The sequence below is a fragment of the Lithobates pipiens genome, unplaced genomic scaffold (genome assembly GCF_037356315.1).
Source record: "Lithobates pipiens isolate NorthernLeopardFrog02 unplaced genomic scaffold, aLitPip1_a1.2 Scaffold_18, whole genome shotgun sequence".
NCBI lineage: Eukaryota > Metazoa > Chordata > Amphibia > Anura > Ranidae > Lithobates > Lithobates pipiens.
The window spans coordinates 379,853,202-379,880,048 of NW_027507758.1; the positions used below are offsets into that span (position 1 = coordinate 379,853,202).

At 42.8% G+C, this 26,847-nt stretch overlaps 1 protein-coding gene across 1 annotated transcript in view; it reads left to right on the forward strand.

Annotated features, from left to right (window-relative positions):
* The window catches only part of ARHGEF10 (Rho guanine nucleotide exchange factor 10), a 269,684-nt gene that overhangs the window by 137,992 nt on the left and 104,845 nt on the right, over positions 1-26,847 (forward strand). Inside the window, exons 12-17 of the mRNA XM_077487769.1 lie at positions 1,100-1,177; positions 3,734-3,913; positions 15,375-15,491; positions 21,513-21,602; positions 22,466-22,636; positions 25,711-25,856. Coding sequence (XP_077343895.1) covers positions 1,100-1,177; positions 3,734-3,913; positions 15,375-15,491; positions 21,513-21,602; positions 22,466-22,636; positions 25,711-25,856 — 782 coding nt within the window. The remainder of the gene's footprint in view (positions 1-1,099; positions 1,178-3,733; positions 3,914-15,374; positions 15,492-21,512; positions 21,603-22,465; positions 22,637-25,710; positions 25,857-26,847) is intronic.

Below are 26,847 nucleotides of genomic sequence, written 5' to 3' on the forward strand. Positions count from 1 at the left end.
GTAATCTGTAACATTACAGTGTACTGTATATGTTATGAATTTTCTATTCTTTGAATTTGCTGCCGGGCTCTGCCTGCGTGAGTCGCGACGCTTGCAGGGAATGGAGCCTGGCACACAGAGGTTTGGGCTGAGGACACAGCAGGGGGACATAACAGGATCCTGGGGACAAGGTAAGTACACTGTACCATGATCCTGCAATGCAATCCTGAGTGTGATTCGGGGTTATCGCTAATGGTACTGAAATTTAACCCTGAGCCACACTCAGGAAAACTGCCAGGGAGGTTAAAGACACACTTTAGTGTGTCTTTCACTGAAAATATAGCTTTGATAAACAGTTGTTAAAATATAATTTGACTTCAGAAAATAAACAATGTTTCGGAGGTTACAAGTATTCTTAATGCCAAAAAATGCATATTTTAGTATGTGTGTAGAAAAAAAAAGTAAATTCCATTCTAAGCAACAGCATTGCATTTGTTTTGTTTAATATCACATAACCCAATCATTATTATCACAGCAGTAAGGCTGTACCACTGTTATATCTACACATTCCTTCTTGCCTGGAGAAAATGATTGTAAACCTTCTTTGTTTTTGTAATTAAAATAAAAAAGAGGTTTTTTCTTACCTGCTCTGTGCAATGGTATTGTACAGAGCAGTCCCTTACCTCCTCTTCTGAAATCTCCTGCTGGCTCTTTGCACTCCTCCTCTCCTGCAATTTCCCCCATAGCAAGTCATGTGTTATGGGGGCACATGTGTGGGCGTGCTCCTGAGCCAAGCTGTGTGTGTCCATAGACACACACAGGAAGGCTTAGCCCCGCCCTCCACTCCCTCTTCACAGGATTTGATTGACAGCAGCAGGAGTCTATGACTTTTTTTAACATAATGCATAGAATATGTTAAGGAAAAAAACCTTTAGAGTTTAGAACCATTTTAATAAATTGTCATGCCCGAGTGTTTGTGAATGTTTGAGTGTGTATGGTGTGTTCTTTCCTGAAAATCCTTATAGGGGAGTTTGTTGGATGTGTGAATACTTATAAAGCTATTTGTTAGCAGGAGCAAAGAACATTTAACTATCCTAATAACTATGGTGCTATTTTTTAGGTTGTGAGAAGGTATATTCTTGGTTCAATAGTAGAAAGTGAGAAGAACTATGTGGACTCCTTGAAGAGAATTCTTGAGGTACTATACAAATTTATAATATACTTCTGTAGAAATTCCTCAAACTAACACAGCTTTGGGTGGGTGGTTGTATACTTTAATGAATTAAGGAACACACTTTCTCTAACTTTAGCTAGCGGTTTAGATTCATTGGAAAATCGTATCTGCAGCAGTTCACTGTAGTACCATTTTAAATATATTCATTTAGGATTTCGATAATGTGTAAAAATATTTGATGCTGGGTTCCCACAAACGCTCACTCACCATTTGTCTTTCAATTGTGGCTGGCTAATATCCTGATCTCAGGTTTCTAGAAGCTACATCAAAGCCGGCCATAGACATTGGAATCTCAGCCGGTTCAGCAGGGACTGGCCAAGATTTGCACCATATATGGGTAGGTTAAACCAGTCTGTCAGATTTTACATGTAATCGCTGGGTTCTCCCATCAGGGGCGGCTCCCCCCATCCCCCTGCCTGGAGAACACAGCTCTGCGCGAGGGATTCCACATCAACACTTACTGTGTTGATAGGGGAATCAAGCTATTTTCTTTCTTACAAAATGTGGTTGCAGGAAAGAAAATCGCTCCATCTATGGCTGGCTTTAGAACTAGGTTTATGAGACTGAAAACAGAGCAAATATAGAAAATAAAGAAGTTCATTATTGGGTTTTAATTACACTTTGGGGTCTGTTTATAAAAAATGACTATCTGAAGCATTCCCACAGCCATCACGTTGCATTAGTTTGTCTAATATAATTTTTCTTATGATTATCAGCTCCATCCAGTGGCTATATTATGATATTTACTTGATTGGGGTATTTCAAGAAAATACCTTATTATGGCCGCTAGATGGGACTTGCGATGATATATAGGTGTGAGTAATAAAACTTTTTGTTTTTTTATATTTTTTATTTTAAAAGTAAAAGAGGGCAACATAAAATTAGTGTGATCCTTAAAGCGGAGGTCCACCCTAAAATGGACCTCCGCTCATCGGAATCCCCCCCCCCCCTCCGGCGCCACAATCGGCACCTTTCAGGGGGGAGGGGGGTGCAGTTACCTGGATAATCCAGGTAACTGCACCCACTTCCGGGCTAGCTCTCTGCGGAAAGGGGCGTACGTTACGCCCCTTTCCGCAAGCGCCCGCCCCCTTCAGCAAGTGCCCCGCTGCCTGCTGGGAAACACACAGCTCCCAGAGGCAGCGGGGACCGTCCGGATTGCGCCGCGCGGCTCGCGCATGCGCAGTAGGGAAATCGGGAAATGAAGCCGAAAGGCTCCATTTCCTGATTCCCATACCCAAGATGGCGGCGGCAGGACCCGCCAGACGAGCGAGCGATCAGCTTCGGGTGCCGACATCGCGGGCGCGCTGGACAGGTAAGTGTCACTATTTAAAAGTCAGCAGCTGCAGTATTTGTAGCTGCTGGCTTTTAAAAAAAAAAGGCGGAGTCCCGGTGGACTCCCGCTTTAACACTGTTTTTGATAGACTATTACATCAATATCTGCCTCAGTGGATGTGGTAGCAATTCTCAAACATTTCTCAAGGTGCTCCATCGGATGTTTTGGTCGTTACATAGTTACCTAGTAGGTGAGGTTGAAAAAAGACAGAAGTCCATCAAGTTTGGGGCGACACAGTGGTGTAGTGGTTAGCACTCTCACCTAGCAGTAAAAAGGGTCGCTGGTTTGAATTCCAACCACGACACTCCCTGCCTGGGTTTCCTCCTGGTACTCCGGTTTCCTACCACACTCCAAAGACATGCAGGTAGGTTAATTGTCTTGTGTCCAAAATTGCCCTAGTATATGATTGAGCATAAGGACTGATGTGAGTGTGCATTAATCAGTTACGTGTTCAGTTTATGGGCTGTGGTTTAAAGCAAAGCTAATACTGGCATTTGGCTTAACTTTGAACTATATTGTAAACCAATCAGTGATCATTTCCCAAGATAGCATATTCCAAAATTATCTTTTAACCATGTGGGTTCACTGATTGCAACCACATCACCCTAAATTTCTAAAAACGAATAAGCACATTCTATGTTATTGTGTTGAAGCACTTTTGAAGCAAATATTTGCAAATAATAGAAGTGGGAAAAATGTGCCCACAGAATATATTTTCAGAACAGAAAACCGCTTACACCAAGTGAGGTTGATACACTGCGCTTTCCTCTTCTTCATAATATACCTCTGATGCAGATGTCGTTTACCTACCCTTAAGCAGTTTTTTGTTCTGTTAACAGATGTGTAGTTAATGTATTCTTTGTCAAGGCATTTTCAGTGCAGATGTCACCTCTATTTACTGTATTCCCAAAGAATGTCAGTTGACAATGCTTTTATTGCTTGTAATCATTTTTACAATCAGCAAAACATCAGGGTGCTTGCACTTTACTGAGCACAGTTACACATAGGAAGGATTATAGAGGACAAGAAACTTAATTTATTGTTATCCTTTGTGCAAGTAAATGAAAAAAGATCAGTTTTGCATAGTGTAGTAGGAATATAATTGTAGCATCAAACTTATACATTTACATTCTTACAGTGTTTGGAATAACACACATGCACATCTGAACTCTTTCCTCCTGTTGCAGCAATACGAGAAGCCACTCTGTGACATGGAGCCAAAGATATTAAGTGAGAGAAAGCTGAAAATAGTATTTTACCGGATAAAGGAAATTCTACAGTGCCACTCGCTTTTCCAGATTGCTCTTGCCAGCCGGGTGTCTGAGTGGGATTCAACAGAAATGATTGGAGATGTCTTTGTAGCATCAGTAAGACAAATTGCAAAACCAGTATATATTTTTTTTCTTTCAGCATTTTTCAAAGCATAAAGACATGGTTCATTAATACATAAATAACTCTCTGTTTCTTGGAGATGTATATTGTATATGTGCATGTGTGTGTGTGTGTGTTTTATACTATACGTCCAAACATTTGTGGACAACTAACCATCATGTCTGTATATGTGGCCAAAAGTATGTGGATAACCCTACACATTATTAAGTTCAGGTTTTTCCAGTGAAGGGTACTGTCAATGTTACAATATATAAAGGCAATCTAGACAATTGTGCACTTTTGTTGAAGGTCTTATTCTGGTCCAGTATGACTGTGCCCCTGTGCATAAAGCCAGGCCCAGAAAGACATGGAAGTATCGTGTAAAGGTCTGACCTGCATAGCGTTGACCTCCACTCTACTGAATAACCTTGGGGTGAATGGGAATGCTGTTTGTGAGTCAAGTCTTCATGTCCTACATCAGTACCTGAATGCTCCTTTCGTAGAATTGGCTCCAAAATCCTGTAAAGGCTGTCTTTGAAGAGTGGAAGCTGTTATAGTTACAAAGAAAGGCAAGCTCCAGAGTAATGCCCATGCAAGGGTTGTACAGCAAGTTTATATGGGCATGATAGTTTTATGTCCACAAACTTTTTCCCTCCATATATATGTATTTGCTGCATGAGAACTAGTTATAGGTCTGAGTATAGCGCTGCAGATACACATGCAGTGCCATTAACAGAAACACCCTTAAACATACATGAATTCTGAGTTTATGTTTGAGATACTGATCTCACAATTATTGACAACACTGCAAGTTATATTACTTTACTGTTGCCAGACAACCTTACATATTGACTATAGCAAAAGAAGAACTCCAAAGGGGAACCATGTGGCCCTTTTCAAACACATATTAGTCAAAATCATAAAATAGGGGAACAGCCTGGAAACTAATGATAATATAGACAAAATAATTTGGCAAAATAGTGGGAGCCAGTCAAAGCTCACAGATTGGAGAAGACAGACAGACAAGGTAATTGATGAATTCCACCACCATTAAGATTTCACAAAAGTATTTTTTTTTTTTTTTTTTTTGCTGGGGCTTCCATTTGGAAACCTCCTCTAGCCCTATTTAATACATTCAGATAGTTTTTTTTTTTTACACATTGTAGTTTTACACATAGTTTTACACATTGTAGGTGATTCATAATGGTAGCAGAAGGTATGCTATACAATGCAAACATTGTTCTCTCACAGTATTCTACTATGTATTGATTGGATTAAATGCTCCTACTGCTAAATACATTCAGAAATGCTTTTTTAAACACTAGCAAGTCAAATACCTTCCTTGACCATCTCCAGTTAAGACATTTATAGTACGTTCTGGAGAAGTCAAATAGATTTCAATTTCATCCCTCAAAGAACCTGTGGCGTTTATTCCTTGGGAATAGTCCAGAGTCCCATTAAACGCTGTTAAGTTGTATCACAACCTTCCAAAATTGAAAGGTTGCCCTTGACCATTGATGTTTCCATTTCTGTGTTTTGTGCCTTTTATGTCTGTATATTTTTTCTACATCATATATTGTATCAACCTACCTACGTATCTATCCTAAAGCATGTGTATGTTTTGAATATTAGCCATCTAGAGATCTATCCAATGTTCTGTACATGAAAAAATCACAACCATATCTGATGCCATTTTAAATGTGCTTGCCAAATGTTGATTTATTTTGTAAATCTGTGAATGTCTCAGTTATTTGATTCTTTTTTCTGTGCTGTTCTCTGTGACTATATGTTTTGGATGGTATACAGATATCGGCTACAACAACATAGGAAGTAAGAGCAAAGTGCTTGCAGATGATCTGACTCTAGACCTTGGGAAACTGAAGTGTTTTCCTCACCAACATAAACAGACTATGGTGATGTAAGCTTCAGTTATATTGGACTAAAGCTGGCCAAACTCCATGCACTGTGATCATACTCCTTTCCATTTACCAACAAACCAGTAGTACCAGGGTTTACCTAATTGGGTATACATTTAATTAATTATTTAGTTTGGGCAGTTTAGCTGTTGAAAATCCAAAATATTTTGTGCTGCTAAATGAGTTACCCTACTTAATATCATGTTGGCAGTTGTATTTTTGTGAGCGACAAATAGCTTCAAAATTCTCCGGTTTAAATTCTTGCCAATTTCATCAGGAGTAAATGCACTATTTAACACTCTGTGAAAAAGTACAAAGGTTCCAAATCACTGCTACCAATGAAATTAGAAATGCGCAGTTGCGATCTCCAACATTTTAAATTAGCATTTACTCTTTTACTGTACCCAAGTGTGTGCTGTACTGGAACAGATGAAAATGCTATAATGACAGTTGATCCTTCGACTTGTAATTCAGCACATGTTCAGAGCCACACATGGGTAAACCTACATTATAAGTAAAAAAAAAAAAAAAAAAATCTGCTCATACTTGATTTATAAATACCAGTTAATTATTTGCATCAGTTATGTGTAATGGATAAAAAAAGATTGTTTTTAGATATATAAAATTCCAAAAGGGAGCCAAACGCCGAAAGTAAACCAAGGAGCCAAAGTTAATTAACACACTGGACCTCTGCTACCGCACCCAAATAACCAAAAGAGAAACAGACAAAAACAACAGAATTGGGAAGCGCAGATCCAGGAGGTGACAAGGAATCAAGTGGAGATGGAATCCATGTTAAATTTTAAAACAGTTTATTGCTGATAAAACATGTAACCAATATACCGTACAAATGGGAAAAATTGTCAGAATGGCCAAACTCACTGTGATAGTGCCAGCAATGGAGCCAAAAGGTGGTGGAGAAATGACTGTCACGCTTCCGTGAGGGCTGTATAGTCAGAGGGGGCGGCAGACCAAAAATGGGAAGCCTGAAAACACTTTCCAACAGCTGGGAGTGGTAACCATAACCATAGCCGGGCTACATCAGGGAGGGGAAAGGCCGGGTCCAGATCCAGGAAGCATGATCACTGTATGACCAGAGTGGAAATTGGCAGAGCCGCTGCAGTGGAAGGTGAGGTAAGGGTCAGCGGGTACGAGGCTGAGCTGCAAGGTGTCTGGACACCACAGGACTCCTCCCCGGCCACATCACACGCTCCGACCGCAGGCAGACATCGGCAAAGCCTGATGGATCAGAGCAGGAGATGTGATGAGTATAACAGCAGGTGCCGGAGCTTGAGCAGTATATGATTACATGTTTCAGGATTTAACCCCTTCCTCAGATAACATGCTCAAGATCCAGGATAGAACAAGGATTTTATAGTCACGAGGCGAGACAACCATTCGATCCACCACCAATCATCCAATACCTGGATGCCGATGACACCCAGATCTATCTCTCCACTCCTTAACTCACCCACTCGATTTTCTCACGAATCTCAAACTTACTGAATGACATATCAGTATGGATGTCATACCATTTTCTCAAACTCAACCTTTCTAAAACTGAGCTTGTAATATTTCCTCCTTCCTGGTACAGCCTTCACGGAACCGGGACAGCCACTTCTCCACCACCATTTGGCTCCATTGCTGGCACTATCGCAGTGAGTTTGGCCATTCCGACGATTTTTTTTATCAGCAATAAACTGTTTTAAATTTCACATGGATTCCATCTCCAATTGATTCCTTGCCACCTCCTGGATCTGCGCTTCTCAATTCTGTTTTTTTAGATATAGAGGAGTTGATTAACAGCAAACTAGGCTGTTCATTTTGCAAGGGAATTTGCACTTTGCAAGGGAATTTACCCTTCGCTTGGTGAATGAGGTGAAGCTCTGCTGATTTCCACCATCCATTAATGTGCAAGTAAAAATACTTTCTCTTATATTCACCGACCGACACAGCTCCTGTCTGTAACTAAATGGGCCATATAGCCTGCCATCAGGAGAAACTAGGCAAAATTGTTACACAATACACAGAACTTTAATCCCGCCCCAGTGGGGCGGGCCCCGTGCTATCAACCTTTCCCACTGCTCCTAGCAGCTTCAGTTTTTATTTTGACTAGCAAGGAGAATGACCTAGGAAACCCTGCGGGCCTCTCGGTCCATATTTTTGCTGCAGGTTTGCTGCTTTTTGCGCAAGATGAAAGATCCTGAGATCTTCTATCAACTGCCGGCTGGGTGACAGGCTGGTTAATGATATCCTTGTAGTCTCCCCAGTCCAGCCATCGAGCGTGAGCAGGCCACAGCTAAGGCTCAGCAGGCCACGACATGCCTCAGCTCCAGAGGTGGTTGGTGAGCTTTAATGCTCCGGGTATACATATGACCGGGCTACTGATGTCTGGATCACAGTATACCGAGGCCAGCAGCCCCCCTGTAACTGCGCAGGAGTGGGTCTGTGATGGAATGTCTCCCAGCTCTTCAGAACTGGTAAGTACGTCTCTCCCTGCTTCGGTGGGATGAGCAGCTGGGCATTCCCTGGGGGGTCGATTCGGGGGCCACCTCACCTCCCTATCTTCTCTCCCAAGTCCCTATCACCTCTCCTTCCCCCCTCTGAGGGGGGTGGCTGCATGCGCTGCGGGTGGTGTGTGTGGGTGGCTGTTTCTCACCTGTGGGGGTCTGTGTGGCTGGCGTTGGTCCTGGTCCAGGTCTGGTCCCAAAACATGTTTATGGAGGTTGTTCTGACTGTTAGCAGGCAGCACGTTTTTATTTTTTGCTCTGTCACCGCATGGCGCCATTCCGGCGGCCATCTTGGATTTGGGAAAGCTATAAATCCCCCTGGTGAGCTTCAGGAGCCATTTTCTTTAGGATTCCTATTGATTACATTGGCGGCCATTTTCTTAAAGCCTGAGTGCCTTTTTCACCGCTGGCCTCTTGTGGCAGCATTACATGTGCTTTCTCTTGCTGCATGCTGTATCCATTGTGTGTGTGCAGGACGCTGGATGGCTCTTTGCTGAATGCTGAAGCTACTCTGCAGATCGTTGCACCGCTGGTGGGAGCTGCTGCTGCTGGTGAGTCTAGCGCTAATTACCCCCCCCCCCCCCCACACGGCAGCAGCAGGAGGGAGGGACCTTCACTGTCCTAAGTCCCCTTGCAGGTGGCAGACAGGCTAGGGTCAGCATGGCTTCAGAAACTGGTGTTTCTTCTCCCGAAATCCAGGCTATAGCAACCGGGTCACCTGCAGTTAGCACGGTGCGCATGGACACCCTGTCGGCGGTCCTTGACTCCTATGTTGCTAAGATAGAGGCGGCACATGGCAGGAAAGGTGCACATAAGAGGCCCCTGCCCCCTGTCCTCTGGGGAGGGCTCTGATGCAGACTCAGGCCCTACTGTGGCTGGAGACCCCTGCTCTGACCTATCAGACGTGGCTGACCAGGACCGTTCGAACAGTGAGGATGATTCCCCGTCCGGGTCCGGGCGCAACAAGGCACTTGTTGGAGCACTTATCACAGCTGTGCGTGATACCCTGAAGATTCAGGAGCCAGCGGATTCTTTTGCCCCGCGAATTGGGAGAGCAGAATGCCTCCCCTGTCTGCATGAAACTAGCAGACCAACTAGTGCATGGCCTTAAGTACGTTTGTGACGCGGCCCTTGTTACTCTCCCTCTGCTATCTAGGGCCTCAGTGTCAGCCGTGGTGCTGAGGCGCCTCATTTGGCTGAAATGCTGGTCTGCTGACCAGGCATCCATGAAAGCCCTGACGGATCTTCCCTTCCTTGGCAAACGGCTCTTTGGAGCCTCGTTGGATGACATTATTAAAAATGCCGCATCAGACGCACTGGTGGCTCCGTGGGATAAGTACCAGCTGATTTACGCCTTTCCTCCGCTGAAACTGTTGCCACGTCTGCTTCGCAGAGTGGAAGCCGAGGGGATTCCGGTAATCCTGATTGCTCCCGATTGGCCTCAGCGGGCCTGGTTGCGCAGACCTGGTGCGCCTGGGGGCAGATGCTCCCTGGCGACTGCCATTGAGAGAGGACCTCCTATCTCAAGGTCCAGTCCTTCACTCTGCTTTACCATTGCTGGCTTTAACGGCCTGGCTATTGAAAGCCAGGTATTGAGAACCGGGGTCTGTCGGACTCTGTGATTACAACTATGCTGAGGGTGCGGAAATCTTCTTCCAGGAAGATATACCATCATACTTGGAAGGCCTACATCTCCATGTGTGAGGAGAAAGGGTGGCATCCGCGCTCCTTGTATATATCCAGGATCCTGCTGTTTCTTCAGTAAGATGTAGACCCGAGGTTGCCGTTGAGCACCATCAAGGGGCAGATTTCAGTTCTGGCTGTCTTTTTTCAAAGACCCCTGGCGTCTCACTCATTAGTGAGTACCTTTGTGCAGGGGGTGCGGCATGTAGTCCCTCCGGTGCCTCCTCTGTTACCTCCGTGGGATTTGAACCTGGTGTTGTCGGCGCTTCAGAAGCCGCCGTCTGAGAGTATCAGGGAGATTCCTCAGCTGACCCTTTCACAGAAGGTGGTCTTTCTAGTGGCCATCACATTGGCCAGGAGGGATTCGGAACTGGCGGCCTTGTCCTGCAAGTCTCCTTATCTGGTCATCCACAGGGATAAGGTGGTGTTGCGTCCGCAACCGTCCTTTCTACCGAAGGTGGTTTCGGCTTTTCATATCAATGAGGACATTGTATTGCCATCATTGTGTCCTAAGCCGCAGCACCCCAAGGAGGTGGCCCTTCACGCTCTAGATGTGGTTAGGGCTCCGAAGGTGTACTTGTCTGCAACAGCTTCCTTTCGGAGGTTAGACTCACTGTTTGTTTCGGTGGCTGGTCCTAAGAAGGGCATAGTGGTCTAGTCGGCCACCATTTTCAGGTGGATCAGACAGATTGCCTACGCCTTGAAGGGGCAGGTGCCTCCCTTTCCAGTGATGGCCCACTCTACAAGTGCAATCGGAACGTCTTGGGCCTTCCGACACCAAGCATCTGTCGCTCAGGTGTGTAAGGCGGTGACCTGGTCGTCTGTCCATACGTTTACCAAGTTCTACAAGGTAGGCGTCAGTGCATCGGCTGATGCCTGTTTTGGCCGCAAAGTTTTGCAGGCGGTCATGTAGTTGCAATTAAATTTTTTCCTGGTTTTTCAATAAAAACGCAGTACTGTTTTGGTTAATGCCACTGTTGCATTACTTCCGCAATGTTGCGGTCTTGGGGATCACTCCTGTTGAGGATACCCGGTTTTATGGTGGTGTTCTTCCACACACTGCTGTTTTTTTGTGGGTTTAGTTTCACTAGTTCCCACTTGCCATGGTGAATGAAGTTTTTATGCTGTTTTTCCCACCCCTCGTTTGGCACTGTTTGGGGACGTCCCATTTAGTTACAGAGAGGAGCTGTGTCTGTCGGTCGATGAATATAAGAGAAAATAGGATGTTTTGTACTCACTGTAAAATCCTTTTCTCTGTAATTCACCGACCGACACAGCACCGACCCCTCCTTTTTTCTACGTTATACTGCTTGCTGACGTACTGAAGCTGCTAGGAGCAGTGGAAAGGGTTGATAGCATGGGGCCCGCCCCCTTGGGGCAGGATTACAATTCTGTGTATTGTGTAAAATTTTGCCTAGTTTCTCCTGATGGCAGGCTATACGGCCCATTTAGTTACAGAGAGGAGCTGTGTCGGTCGGTGAGTTACAGAGAAAAGGATTTTACAGTGAGTACAAAAAATCCTATTTTCTTTTTTAATTTTTCTTGCACATGACTGGATGTTCCTTGCATTATTCATCTCAACACATTCCCTTGCAAAGTGCAAATTCCCTTGTAAAATGAACAGCCTATTTGCCTATAGTAAATCAGCCGTGTTGCATTTAATCATGTAGAGCATAGTGCACATAGAGAACACTTAATTAGGAAAGCTCTGGATGAAAAGTTGAGTTACCATGTAGTTCTAGGTTGTCAGCATTCTGCATACACCAGGCCATTCTGTCTAGGTTGTCAGCATTCTGCATACACCAGGCCATTCTGTGTGGGTTGTCAGCATTCTGCATACACCAGGCCATTCTGCCTAGGTTGTCAGAATTCTGCATACACCAGGCCATTCTGTGTGGGTTCTCAGCATTCTGCATACACCAGACCATTCTGTCTAGGTTGTCAGCATTCTGCATACACCAGGCCATTCTGTCTAGGTTGTCAGCATTCTGTATACACCAGGCCATTTTGGCAAAGACCAAAAGGGAAGTTTCCATCCCTTACAGTGCATGAACATGCCGTTGTTAAGTATTTTGTGCCGTAGTGTACATGATTATTTATTAAGTATATGTTGAAAGGCCAGTATGGTGGCCTGTATTTATGGGAGGAGCCCGGAGGAGTAATTGATCAGCCCGTTCAGCTGTGTTCCTTATCAGCCAGTACGGTGGCCGGAATTTATGGGAGGAGCCCGGAGGGGTATTTAATCAGCCCATTCTGCTGTGTTCCTTGTCGGTTCCTGTGTGCAATACTACAGATCTAGGGCCGACTATTCGAGACCGTTCGATAGAAGGAGTGCAGTGTTCGTGAGTTCCGTCTTCATTGAAGTCCTGTCTTCATCCTCGTGTTACAGTCGGTTTTGCCGTCGTGAGCGTTCGTGTATTGTCTGAGGCGCTACAACTCGAAACTTGCCGGTATCGTGCAACGCATCTGGTTCGGCGGTCACGGGTAGGGCTTCGGCTCCCATTTCTCATTTCATGTTATTTCATGCCACTAAACTGTTATCTGTTGAACTCACGAACCACTCACTGAAATATCACCTTCGTATTTTTCCGATATCGTTCACGCATCCGTTACCTCTAAACATTTGTGCTCCTTGCTTCTCGAAAGAAGTCGTGGTCATCCGTTCGTGACACCACATCGAGCATTTCATTTCACAAACCCGCTATACCGACCAAATCACTGGTCTCTACTGAAACGTCCGAATTGTCCGGTTCATTTCGAAATTCCCAATCAGATGTTCTAAATTCTAATTAACCGGCTCATTTTAATCGTTTTAATCATTGCATTTTATTTCATTCTTCTCAAAAGAAGTCGTGGTCACTCGTTCATGACTCCACATCGAGCATTTCATTTTTCAAACCTTCCGCATACCGACCAAATCACGGGTCCCTACGTCCGAATCGTTCGGATCATTTTGAAAATTCCCAAACAGACGTCCTGAATTCTAACTAACCGGAGAGTTTCAATCATTTCGATCATTTCAGTCATTTCATTTCGGTCACGAGTCGCGCTCCGATTCGAATCTAGTCGCATCTCCGATGCACCGATTCGCTCCGGTGTGCCCCAGTTGTCGGCCTCATTTCAATACATGCTCCAGAGACAGAATCATTCGCAGGTTCAGGCATGGTTTTCGATTCTTGTCTTTGTCATGGCATATCATTTCTGGTCACCTATCACGCCCCGTTACGAATCCAGTCGCATTATATTGATGCACCGATTCGCCTCGGTACGCCCAGTTGTTTGGCCTCATTTCTATACATGCTCCAGAGACGGATTCTTTACCGAATCGGTGGGCCACTCGTTGATTCCGGTCTCTGTCATGGTATGTCACTTATTATGCTCCGATTCGAATCCTGTCGCAGTTATATGCACCGATTCGTTCCGGTGTGCCCAGCTGCTTCGCCTCATTTCAGTACATGCTCCAGAGACAGGGTTCACCGTTGATTCTTGAGCGCAGCCGTTGATCCCTGTCTTTGTCATGGGTATCATTTCGTTTCACCTATCACGCTCCGACACGAATAGTCACACCTATGTTCTAATTCGTCTCGGCGTGCCCCAGGACTGGCCTCATTTCAGTACATGCTCCAGAGTCCGTTTCGTGCTCAGTCGCAAAGTTACGGCATGGCGATTCGGGCCTCTGTCATGGCGGATTCACTCATTTCACTCATCTCACTGTCACCTCCTGCACCTCGGTTCAAACCCAGTTGTTTTACAAATTCGGGTTCTGGACAGGGGGCCATGCTCATTTGGCCTCATTTCACTAATTGCCTCATTTCAGTACATGCTCCAGAGTCCGGCTCGCTGTCAGTGGCGCCTGTGACACGACCGAGCTGCGCTTCTGCCATGGCAAAGGCAACATTTCGTTTATGTTTGTTCGTCTCATTTCATTTCATTTCATTTAAAAAAGGGGGGGGGGGGAAAGGAAGAAATAATAATAGAAAATGGAAAAAAATATATATATCTAAAAAAAAAAAAACATTTCATTGTGTTTGTTTGTCTCATTTCATTTTATTTTATGTCATTTCGTTTTATTTCAAAATAAATAAATATATATATATAAGTATACGTTGCCAATCTTACCAATTTATATTAATCCTTAGCTGTGTTCACTGAAAGCTTCCTCTTCTCACAGAGTGCATTGACTAATAATTAGAATGTGTATACCGTATATACTCGAGTATAAGCCGAGATTTTCAGCCTCTTTTTTGAGGCTGAAAGTGCCCCCCTCGGCTTATACTCGAGTCATCGCCGTCTGACTGCTCGATCAGCGTATCGAGCAGACAGACGGCGGACATACTACAATTTGAAAGCCGCGCCTCCTTCTCCGCCTCCGCCTGTGATAGGCGGAACACTGAATTTCCCAGCAGCCTGTGTTCCGCCTATCACGGACATCGTCTCATCCTCGTCCGTAGTACGAGGATGAGACGATATCGGTGATAGGCGGAACACAGGCTGCTGGGAAATTCAGTGTTCCGCCTATCACAGGCGGAGGCGGAGGCGGGGCTTTTGAATTTTAGAATGGCCGCCGAGGCGATCCTGGCAAGGCACGGGACGGAGGCAAGGCAAGGCACGGCACGGGACGGAGGCAAGGAGGCAAGGCACGGCACGGGACGGAGGCAAGGAGGCAAGGCACGGCACGGGACGGAGGCAAGGAGGCAAGGCACGGGACGAAGGCTCGGGACACAGGTAGGCTGGACACACACACACACACACACACACACACACACACACACACACACACACACACACACACACACACACACACACACACACACACACACACACGGACACACACACATGGACACACACACACAGGGATGGATGGATGGAGACACACACACACAGGGATGGATGGATGGATGGAGACACACACACACAGGGATGGATGGATGGATGGAGACACACACACACAGGGATGGATGGATGGAGACACACACAGGGATGGATGGATGGATGGACACACACACACACAGGGATGGATGGATGGATGGACACACACACACACAGGGATGGATGGATGGACACACACACACACAGGGATGGACGGACACACAGGGACGGACACACACACAGGGATGGACAGGCATGTCTCACCCTCGGCTTATACACGAGTCAATAAGTTTGCCAGTTTTTTTGGGGGTAAATTGGGGGCCTCGGCTTATATTCGGGTCGGCCTATACTCGAGTATATACGGTACTATTAATCATCCTAATACTATGAAACATAGCACTGTCCTCATTCCAAATGCTGTCTAGTTTTACGCTGTCTCCAAGATAAACATCACAGTTTGTTTTGTCTTTGCTTTCTAGTTTTCAAAATCCATGGTACTTGATGCATATAGTGAATACGTGAATAATTTTAGCACAGCTGTTGGAGTTCTCAGGAAATCTTGTGCTACTAAACCGACCTTTCTGGAATTTTTAAAGGTACTGTTTTATGATAAATCATACAACATATGTAAAAACAAGTTTGGAGTATGAGAACAACTTGCATTTATATTATTATCAATTGTTATATGGTTATCAAACAAACAGTCATTAATTGCATTAGAGGATGCAAGAAAATGCCAAACCCATTGGTTGTCTTAAAATAACCTGAATCACATGATGTCGTTCACTAATGGCTTATTCACGCCACTGTGTTGTGGGGTTATGACAGTGCTCAATAACACATCGCTTTGCATTGGTGCACTGCTCTGCTATTTATAGCACATGTCATTTCAGTGAACTTGCGTTGCAGTGCACCACACCATGGGTGTTATTTGGGTGTTATTTGCTATAGAAAATCCACTTTGCACTGCAAGTGCACAGTGCAAATGCACTGAAAGTGCACTTGGAAGTAAAGTTTCTGTAGATCCGAGGGGGACATGCAAGGAAAATAAAAAACAGCATTTTAGCTTGCACATGATTGGATGATAAAATCAGCAGAGCTTCCACTCATTTCAGATCTACCCCTTAGATTTAGAGCGACTGCACTTCCAAGTGCTCTTTCAGTGCACTTTAAAGTGCACTTGCAGTGCAAAGTGGATTTGCCTTTTCGTAAATAACCCCCCTTGCAATCGTGTGTTGCACTGTGCTAGAAAAAAAGCTGCAGAAACAATTTTTGGTACCTTATGTGTTAATACAACACATGTCAACACCTGACCTAATGCACAATAATGTGTGTACATTAAATGTACCATAACATAACACTTTGGTGTGAATGAGCCCAAATTAATTTAAAAAAATAAATTTGCCAAGCCAAGAAATGGCAAAGTAAAAAAGTGTAACCCCCTTTTAATTTAATCCTCTAAAAATGACAAAAGATAGCAGTTTGGAAGAGCCAGGCAAAATGTGGTTGTTGTCCCCCTCTCCCACTGGGGCCCTTAAGGTGTAAATGGACAAAAAATATAACGTACTTATTTATAAACATTCTAGGTCCCTAGCTACCTAACTGTTATTATAAAGGATGCCATTCCATTTTAGAAAGGCATTACACTCCATTCGATTGTGGTCGTTAATTTATAGGATTCCTAAAAGATATACTATTTATTTATCATCCATTGAGGGACACAGCAATTAGAGAAATTCTCAGTCAAAGTTATGCCTATAGTAGATTGAAGCAAGCAAAAATAGTTTAACCAGTCCCCATATACCCCTCTTCCAACTGTCATGCTTCAGTTTTTGCCATACACAATAGATATTTTCTTTTCTTTGATGATTTAAAAAATGCTACTTGAGCTAGTCCCCACACTGCAACCATCTAGATAAAGGTACTCATTTGGACTGAATATTGTAGAGCTAACCTGAAGTTTCACTTTCGGGCACTGGTTCCTGCAGCGTGCTGCCTTCCAGACCTTTGTGTAGTGTATTAGCTGCAAGGGGCTCTCCAGACCCAGAGCTGTAACACAGCTTCTGGTGTGACCAAGTTTCTAAAGACTTGCGTAGTTAGTACCACTCAGGCTGAAGCACTGGGAGCTACATAACAATTGGCACAGTTCCAATGGGTGCCATTTTACATAGGGTTGCACCGATACCAAGCATTTGCACGAGTACTTGTACTAGTGCAAACGCTCCGATGCTTAATCCAATACCTGTTGTACCGGGTCCGGCGTCCTCACCCAGGCAGCCTCACAGATGATCGGTGAAGTGGTGGGGGCGGTTACAAGCACCGATCTCCCTGTATAGCTTTCAATAAAGTAGCTGAAAGCTGCTTCTCCTCCTCGCCCTCCTGCAGGTGTCAGCTGCTTTATTGAAAGCTATAGAGGGAGATCAGTGCTTGTAACTGCCCCCACAACCTCACTAATCACTCCCAACTGTCCCCTGTGTCCTCCTCTGGCTCCCTGAGTCCTCCTCTGTTTTCCAGTGTACTGTGGCTCCCTGGGTCCTCTGTGTGCTCCTTCAGCACTCCAGGTCCTCCTCCGGTCCCCCCCCCCCCCCTCATCCCAGATGTCTCAGGATGGAGAGCGGAGGAAGAAGCCGGTAAATATGTAATTTACCGACTCCTTTCTTTTCTGAATGCACAGAGTCAGTGATCACTGACTCTGTCCATTCATAAATGAGCATCGTAAACTGTGTTTATGATGCTTCCGTTTATGAATGAACAGGAGCCTTTGTCTATTGTCCATTCGTCTTTAGTGCAGCCGAGGCTGCAGAGAAAGGGACTGGGGAATTTGTGTCCTCAGTCCCTTTCCCTGTCTCAAAAGGGAAATGTCAGGGGTCTGTTTAGACCCCTGATATCTCACCAAAGCCATCCCCAAAAGGGCTAGAAAAAATAGAGAGAATTGTAATATAAATATTTAAAGGATTTGTAAAAATAATAAAAAAAAAAAATGTAAAAAATAATTGTAAAAAATAAACAAAACATAAAAAACTACTGACTCAGTCCACACCTCATCAGTGCCACCTATTAGTGCTGCATATTAGTGCCACTGTCACATGACATTAAAAAAAAGTATAATTAATTGATATTGGCGAGTACTTGGAAAAAGTAGTCTTAAAGTGGTATCTGTGCAACCCTAATTTTACATTTATGCCAGCGCCATCTTACATTGGTAATGGTTAAAGTATATGTGAGCACACTGTAACTAACGAACATTGTAATAAGGAAACATGATCTGTGTTCCCTAATTACATCTATTTGTAATTTTATGTATTTTGCCATTGATGAGGTCCTTATTATGCATAGCAGGGCTCATGTCATTGTAGTAAGCAAGCTGTTTGTGACCTCACACACAGTTGGGAAGTAGTTTCTCCATCTGTGTATGTTTTACTCCAGAAACATGCCCCTTCTGTGGTTTATGCTCCTATTGACTGTGATTGGTGGGAGGGTTTTAACAAACTAGGCTGTGATTGGCAGGACCATGTTAGGAAGACAGGCTGTGATTGGTAATGGGTATATGGGGAACATGGACTACAGAAACCTACAGGCACCATGTGTGAGCAGGCGTGGCATTTTTCAGCTCTTAATAGGGAAACACTGATACACAAACTGACTATGCCAGCATAGATCTGCTTCTGTGCTTGACATGCTCAGATTGCAAAAGCAAGGAAAATGTAGTATCAGGATAGCCAGGTATTTCTGTGCAAAATAAATAATAAAACGACAACGGGGTATGATTTTACACACCTGCATGGAAAAAGACATATCTGAAGTTATAAATGGAGGGGCGTAATACATTTTAGGGCTGAGGAAACAAAGTGCGGGCATCATCCGCTAGCTCTGTGCTCTTTCTCCCCCATTCAGCTGCGTGACTTATTAAGTCTTTGGTGATATTCCACTGCCTGTCTAGAGTAACTTGGTCATCTCTGAACACCTGTGATCATCATCAGCAGCTTGGATTTTGAGTATAGGAGGTCTATTTGTTTTCTGCTACATGGTACATGAGGATGGTCCTGCTGCTGCAGGTGACCTCAGCCCATACTTTTCTACCAACCTCTGTAACCTAAATCCCATGAACTCTATTATTATACAGTGATTCTCATAGGAGGTCCACCTGGTTGAGCTGAGACCTCCCATGTATCTACTTAAGACTTTTTGTCAGTTTGTGCACAAATAATGGAACACTCTGTTTGCAGAGGCCCTATGTGCACTTTGGCACCATCTACAGCACAGTCAAATACTGACCCCACTGAGGCCCATAGCCTCCTTGAGGTAGCAGTTTTTCCCCTTAGTGGTTACCTGTACTGGTCTAGAGCACCAGGTGGATCCTCTGTGCACTGCCATTGGTCAGGACAATTTTTCATATAGATTGGCCCTTCTTATAGTCTTCATTCAGGCATTGATACCTTCAGATTTTCTTGTAGTATGTTTTTCACATGTGTTGGACATCTTGACTGTTTAGGAATTTCTACAATTTTTGTGTCCATTAATAGATTCCAAGAAAAAGATTTTATTTTAAGTACAAAAAAAACGTACTAACCTCCTCACGTCTAGATCCAATGAATGGTTCTTATAATACTTATGTGTAAGATTAGTTTGTTTATTGGTTCTGTTTCATATTAAGGTATTTTAGTTCATTGAACTGTCAAGTTCTTGTACTACTTAACAGAGACACAGAGACATGTTATCCATGAACAAATGAATCTCTGAGTTCTTGGACTGGATTTTATCAAGCTCTTTGCATTCGATCTAATTTCAAAAATCTAATTTTAGATCATCAATATTTCCAATTTACAAAATATAAGCTTCAAGTTTCATCCACTACTCAGAACATAAAAATCTATTTAGAATATAGCAGTAACCATCCCCTTTTTTGCAAGACTGTACAGACTACAGTAGTAGAGGGCAGAAGTAAGAGAAAACTCTTGAGCTCCATGACTTACATACATATTGTATTGTCTCATATGCCTTTTTCTTCACTGTTACAGCATATCATGGAGATAAGTTGTCACTGTGTTTGTCTCTTGTAGGCAAGTCAGGTGATGTACAGCCTATTTATTGAGTTTAAACTGCATGGTTTAAAGTTTGATGTTGTGTTGAATTGTAGTGTGCATTTTTAGAGATATAGTATGCATGCAATTTTCTACCTTACATCGTTATAATAATTTAGGTAATGTAAGTATGATTTATGCTTACCAGAACATCAAACATATCATATTAAATCCAGTACATACTAACCTCCCAGCATTGTATAACAGCAGGTGTATTCTGGATCAGATTTTGGTGTTTGTGGGTTCCTACCAGAAAATGATCAAACCTACTTCTTGAAATCCATGTGTATGTTATTTAAAACTACTGCTGCCCAGACATTTAGACGGTGGCCATTATATTACCATGTTAACTGTCAAATTCATTTTCAGCTAATATTCAGTGATATTAATGGTCATTTTTGCACATGTTTAATAATCACCCAGTAATTGAAAAATAAATTAGTGATTTCCTAATCTTTCCTTATAACTGCCTTGCTTGTTAGTGCCTACAGGTAACTTAAGGACTTCAAGTATTTGGCAGGCTTACATGGGAGAATGAAGCTGTATTTTAACAAGAAATTGGGCTTCACAGATTTCTTACCGTACAAATGGTATAATTGTACATTTGAACAGATTGTGCTTTTCATGCCTGAACATTAAACAGGATCTAAAAGTAGAACAGTTCTCTGGCTTCCAAATTCTCATGACAAAATGTACATCTTCAAATTTGCCTTTACAGCGAGATTACATCTGTTCTCTTGGAATTTTATGGTATTGGTTAAGCATTGCTTCCTGTCTTTTTAATATGAATTCATTCAACATTTTATAGAAAACTGTTTTATTGTATGTTAAGGATAAATGCAATTAGTAGTTAGTACAGTATTTAAAAAAAAAAAAAACACCTTATACTCACCTAGGTGGATGCAACATCGACCCAATGCTGCATCTGTCCCCATCACCTCTGCATTTAGAACTGAGTGATCAAACAATGCTGATCGCTCAGTTCTTCCCTCTGCTCTGACTGTCAGTCACTGGCTCTAAACCCAGAGAGAGCTGGGTTCACACTGCTCCAAGCAGCCTGCGAGATCTCATGCACTGCTGTAAGGACCTGGGTTCCTGCCTGGTCCGCAGTCAAAACAATCAGTGGAAAAAGAAAAAGGTGGCAGCACATCCAGGAAGTAAAAGCAGTTTCTTAGAAATCCATAAAAGGAAGAAACATGACACATACTGTCCAAATGTGCTCAGTAGAGTAGTAGCCTGTACCAGCTGTAAGTAACATCAGCCAGGATCAGGCTGGAGCCCACTGTTGGCTAAAAACGGGTCACAGGAGGGCAAAAAGAACTGCACTCCTGTGATCCATATGGCCAAAAAAAGCTTTGCACTTTGAAACACAATAATCTTCCAAATAACACTGTGTCAAGTGCCTAGCTGGGGTCTGTCTGTGGGAGACCATGCATGATACTTGGTTATGTATTTACTACATTAGTCCAGTTTCCATTTAGGTCTTATTTATTCTGTTACTCTTACTGATCAGCTTGTGACTTTGTGTTGTCACAGAAGCAGGATTCCAGCCCTGACCGCATTACACTCTACGGTTTAATGATGAAGCCAATCCAGCGCTTTCCTCAGTTCATCCTCTTGCTACAGGTGAATTACCCTGTTCTTTTAGACATGTTACACTTAATACTTTCAATATGTGTCAATAAAACTATATGAGAAGTAAGTTAATTTACATGATCAAAAGGGAATATGCAGTAAATTAAAGTGTGGATTTACTGCATTGTTTTAATTTGTATGACCAAAAGGGATGTATGTTAAATATGGATTCACAGCATTGTTTTAATTTACCTAAAGATGTATCCAGTCCTCAATAAACCTGTATGAAAATACTGTTTCTAGCAGGATACAGCTTTTCATGGTGTAAGTGAATCCTAATGTTACCTGTCTCATGGTAGTAGTAAATCTGTATTGCTGCTCAGTACTGTATGTAACTTAACATGAAGGATGATAGTGGGCACATTTAAAGCAAATATTAACTAAAAGATATATGAAGGCTTTTATGGCTGATCTCATTAATAAGTTAGTTTCATGGGTGTCTATGGGTTTAGTACAATCTGTGAAACTTTTCACTGACTGGTTATGAGCCATTATAGTCAATCTCACAGTTAAAATCTATACATTTTTTATTAGGTACTAGTGACATTGACTACAAATTTAGAGTGCATAGTTTAACTTGCATTTAACAAGTATAAATGGATTTTTATAGTGTAAGAGTAACTATTATTCACATAGAAATATTTATAAAATGAACATTTACAAAATAGGAAAAATAGTGGAGTTGATGGTGTGTTAACCAGTTACTAGATGTTTTAAGTGTACCAAAATTACTCTTGCATGACATTTAATGTGTAATTATGAATACAGTTCCCCCACTGTGTGCAAATATTGTTTTACTTTGTGCTATTTATGATATTTATCACTTTGCTGTGGTCTTGGCTTCTATTCTGCAGGATATGTTGAAAAATACGATAAAGGGTCACCCTGACCGTCTTCCTCTACAGATGGCTCTTACAGAGCTAGAAACATTAGCAGACAAACTGAACGAGAGGAAGCGGGATGCAGATCAACGCTGTGAAATCAAACAGATTGCCAAAGCAATAAATGAAAGGTATCTGAATAAGGTTGGTATGCTTTTGAGTTAAATAACTGGCCAGATGATTTTCAGCTTTACACCACATTTCTATTTAACTCAGTAATAATTTTGTACTTGCAGTATTTTTTTTAGTTCTTTATTTTGGACAAGGCACAATATACAGTCCTCACGTTACAGTCATACAAATAGCATCATAAGCAGTAAAGATAGAGGAATGAACAGTATACCATATATCTGTGCTTCTGAGTGACATATTGTAAGCATCTCTAGACAACTAGCCTTTAAGTGCTCAGGAATAAAGTGGATGGAAGTGAGGTGCTTCACATGTAAAGAGAAAAATTAGGCTGTGTTCTGTATGACAAGGAAAGAGGTAACACCATGTCTGGGATTTTTTTTTCCAGTGAACTTCTTATGGGAATATGGATAACAAAGGGTTAACAAGACTTTTGTTAATTCAAATTAGGAGAATTAAAGAAATCCTAATGTGATCTTTTTTTTTTTTTTTTTGGATCATGTAAAAAATAACAATTTAATATATACTATATGGTCAAAAATATATGAAAACCTGACTACCGCACTTACCCAGGTGACCAAAGGACACCTCACCAAATTATTGAACTTGGATGTTTCAGTGAAGGATATTTCAGACAATTTTGTCTTTTAACATTGTGGCAACAGCATGGTGAAGGTCTTTTTCTGTTCTATCATGACTGTTTTTCTGTACACCTAGCCAGGTCTATAAAACATGGCTTGATGAAACTTAACTTGGCTGTCTGTGTACAATGCTGACCTAAGTCCTACTCAACAATTTTGGAGTGAACTGGAATGTCAATTACTAGCTAGCTGTCCTCCAACATCAATACCTGAGCTCACAATACTATTTTAGTTGAATGATACAAATTCAGAAAAAACGGGGAGAAAGGAGGCAACTACATTTTAATGCACATGGTTTTGAAGTGGGATGTCCAACAAACTCATATGAGTGTGATTGTTAGGTGTACACAAACTTTGGCTGTATAGTGTGCTACACACAGTACACCAACTAAAAAATCACTGAAAATTAGGCCGCTTGTTTGATTACCTCCTTCCATTTTAAAGCGGTTCTGCACCTAAAAATAAATATTAAAAGCCAGCAGCTACTAATATTGCAGCTGCTGACTTTTAATAAAATCACACTTACCTGTCCCAGGGACCAGCGATGTCGGCGGCAGATGACGAGCGATCGCTCGTCTCTCTGCTGCCCCCACCGCCATCCTCTGTCAGGGAATCGGGAAGTGAAGCATCGCGGCTTCACTGCCCGGTTCCCTACTGCGCATGCGTGAGTCGCACTGCGCGTCTCTTCTGGTCCCCGCTGTGTCCTGGGAACTATGTGTTTCCCAGAACACAACGGGGGGGGGGGGGGGGGGGCGGCATCTGCGGCAGTCTGCCCGGAAGTGGGTGCAGATACCTGGATTATCCAGGTAACAGCACCCCCATCCCCCCTGAAAGGTGCCGATTGTTGCACCGGAGGGGGGGAGGGATCAGATTAGCAGAACTTCCCCTTTAGGGTGAAGAACCGCTTTAATATTTGATCAGGTTATTAAACAGAATATGTAAAGAGTCAGATATTGGTCTCCCCTGTGTGTTCCAGGGGCTGCAGAAGGTGGTTACTATTTCAGCTTATTACACACATGTTTAAAAAATCTTTAGGAACTGAAGCTTTTGTAATTGGGTATGCCTTATTTTCTTTACCCAAGATTATAAAAAGATTGTAAAAAATTTTTTTTCCTGCAGATCGAGAAGCCTTGCGTTACTGTTTCTATTCTGTACATATAGCTCTGTATTTCCATGTGTTGTAAGCACTGCCCTTTTACAGTAATCATGGGCTATTAACTGTTCATCATTCTCTAATCAGTAATTGGCAGGTCTTTGAAAATGGCTAATGCATTTACAAATTACATTGGAGATAGGTGAAAGCATGTAATGTACATACACTGTGAACACGATACATCTATGTGCAGTTTAGCGTATAATGAAGTGCATACTGCGTAGCTCAGGCATGTCCAAAGTCTGGCCCATGTTCCGGTTTCGATGGCCCTACTAGTAATTTGGACATGTATATCTTTTGTGGCCCCCAATGAATCCCCGAGCACTGGGGACCACAAAAGATATACATGCTGGCTGCCTTGGAGAGGACAGGGATGAGGCTGGGTGAGTGCTGTACATACAGGAGAATTTTCTGTTTACACAGCGGCCTCTGTAATAGGAAGTCCCGTCTCCTGGGCTGCCACTGGACAACTGTTCTGTCCATCATAGGAGGTGGGACTTTGTATTAAAGAGGCCACCGAGAAAACAGATTCTCCTGTATGTAATCTGTTGGCGCTCATCCCGCCCCTCCTTATCCCATCCGAGGTTGCAGGTGGGCATCAATTAGACTGCACTGATGGCAATGGTGAGTCTGCATTCATGGCAATGGGGGTGCTGCATTCATGGCAATGGTGGGTGCTGCATTCATGGCAATGGTGGGTGCTGCATTCATGGCAATGGTGGGTGCTGCATTCATGGCAATGGTGGGTGCTGCATTCATGGCAACGGTGGGGCTGCATTTATGGCAATGGTGGGACGGCTGCAGATGGGCACTAATTAGGCTGCATTCATGGGCACTGACCCCTGTTTTGCTTCACAGTTCTTTATTTAAAATTACATTTTTTTCCTGAAACTTCCCTCTAAAGTGAAAATCTGTGTTATACGCCGACAAATACGGTATATCCAAATAACACGTCCGAGCTCATCTCTACACCAAACACAGCCGCAAAGGCAAGAGAATTCTTGTTGGGCAGTGTAATAGTGCTCGGACGAACACACTTAGACCGAATTGTAATGGTTTAAAGAATGTCAGGCAAAATGGTCAACCCTCACACATGTTCACTTCATCAAATCTGGCCCTCTTTCAAAAAAGTTTGGACACCCCATGGAAAACTGGTCAAGCAGTGGAATGGGGAAATATTTTATTGCTCTTAGTTTCAGGTATTCATTTTACCTTCACATTATTTATTTGCCTTGAAGAGGTTCTGTCCAAAAATTTTCTTTAAAAATTTGATTTTTTTTTCCTCTAAATTTTAGCTCCTTAGCAATGGAAATCGATATCTGGTTCGATCAGATGATATGGTAGAAACCGTCTACAACGAGAGGGGTGAAATCCTGAAAACCAAGCAGAGACGTCTGTTCATGCTCAATGATGTGCTGATGTGTACCACTGCTAGTAACAGGTAGGTTTCTGCTCAAAAGTAGAGGCCTGGAAAAAACAGGAACCCTTATCTTCATGATTTGATATGTGTACCATTTCATAACCATAGTCTATCACTGCATAATTAACTCCATGTTTTGAAATATTCATAGACACTAGAACTCTTGTGCTTTATACCTATATAGAACTTAAGAACAGCTGTTGTATTATTGTTCCTCCCTAAGCACTGTTCGCTGTAAGAATAAACTGAGAGTAGAAATATAAGTGGCCAGCAGATGGCATAAGTGAAGCATCTGCCTGATCAGTGATCTGCTGACAGATGAATGTTGCCTAAATAAAGGATACCTTCCTCTGTCATGAAGTAATGAGACAATCCGAAGTAAAAAATATCTGCTTTACATTTTCTCTTTTGTGTACACATCAGGAACTAAACAATGAGCCTTTCCGCTCTTGGACTTATATGGTTCTGAAAATTCAGAGTAAGTGGTGCTAAAAAAGAGAATAAATAACAGCTGGTGATGAGATCATTGCGAGAAGAGTTTTTCCTTTTTCCATAACACACACATAATATAGCTAATTTAATGCTGGTTAAAAATAAATTAAACTGTTTTTGATTTAAAATTAAAAAACACTCCACATATTGTTTGAGCACTGTGTGATTCAAAGCACTGTGAATTCCTGTTGCCATACTTTCCTTTCAGCTGAGGCTACATACAGCATAGTGTGCTTTGCTTCAGGCTTGAGCCGAGACTTTCTGTCTCATACTCGGAACACACTAGAGTCTACCACAGCAGTGCTCAGCCATTCAGAGAAAGCAATGTATTCTATCAATGAATGCAAATTTTCCTCTGATTGGCTGAGTCAGACAGTGGGACTAATGATGTCACAACCTCTGACTCAGACATTCAGAGGAAGCTTTGTATTCATTGATAGAATACATTGCTGTCTCTGAATGACTGAGTGCTACTGTGTCCCAGGTATGAGACAGGAAGTATGAACTCGAACTCGGAACA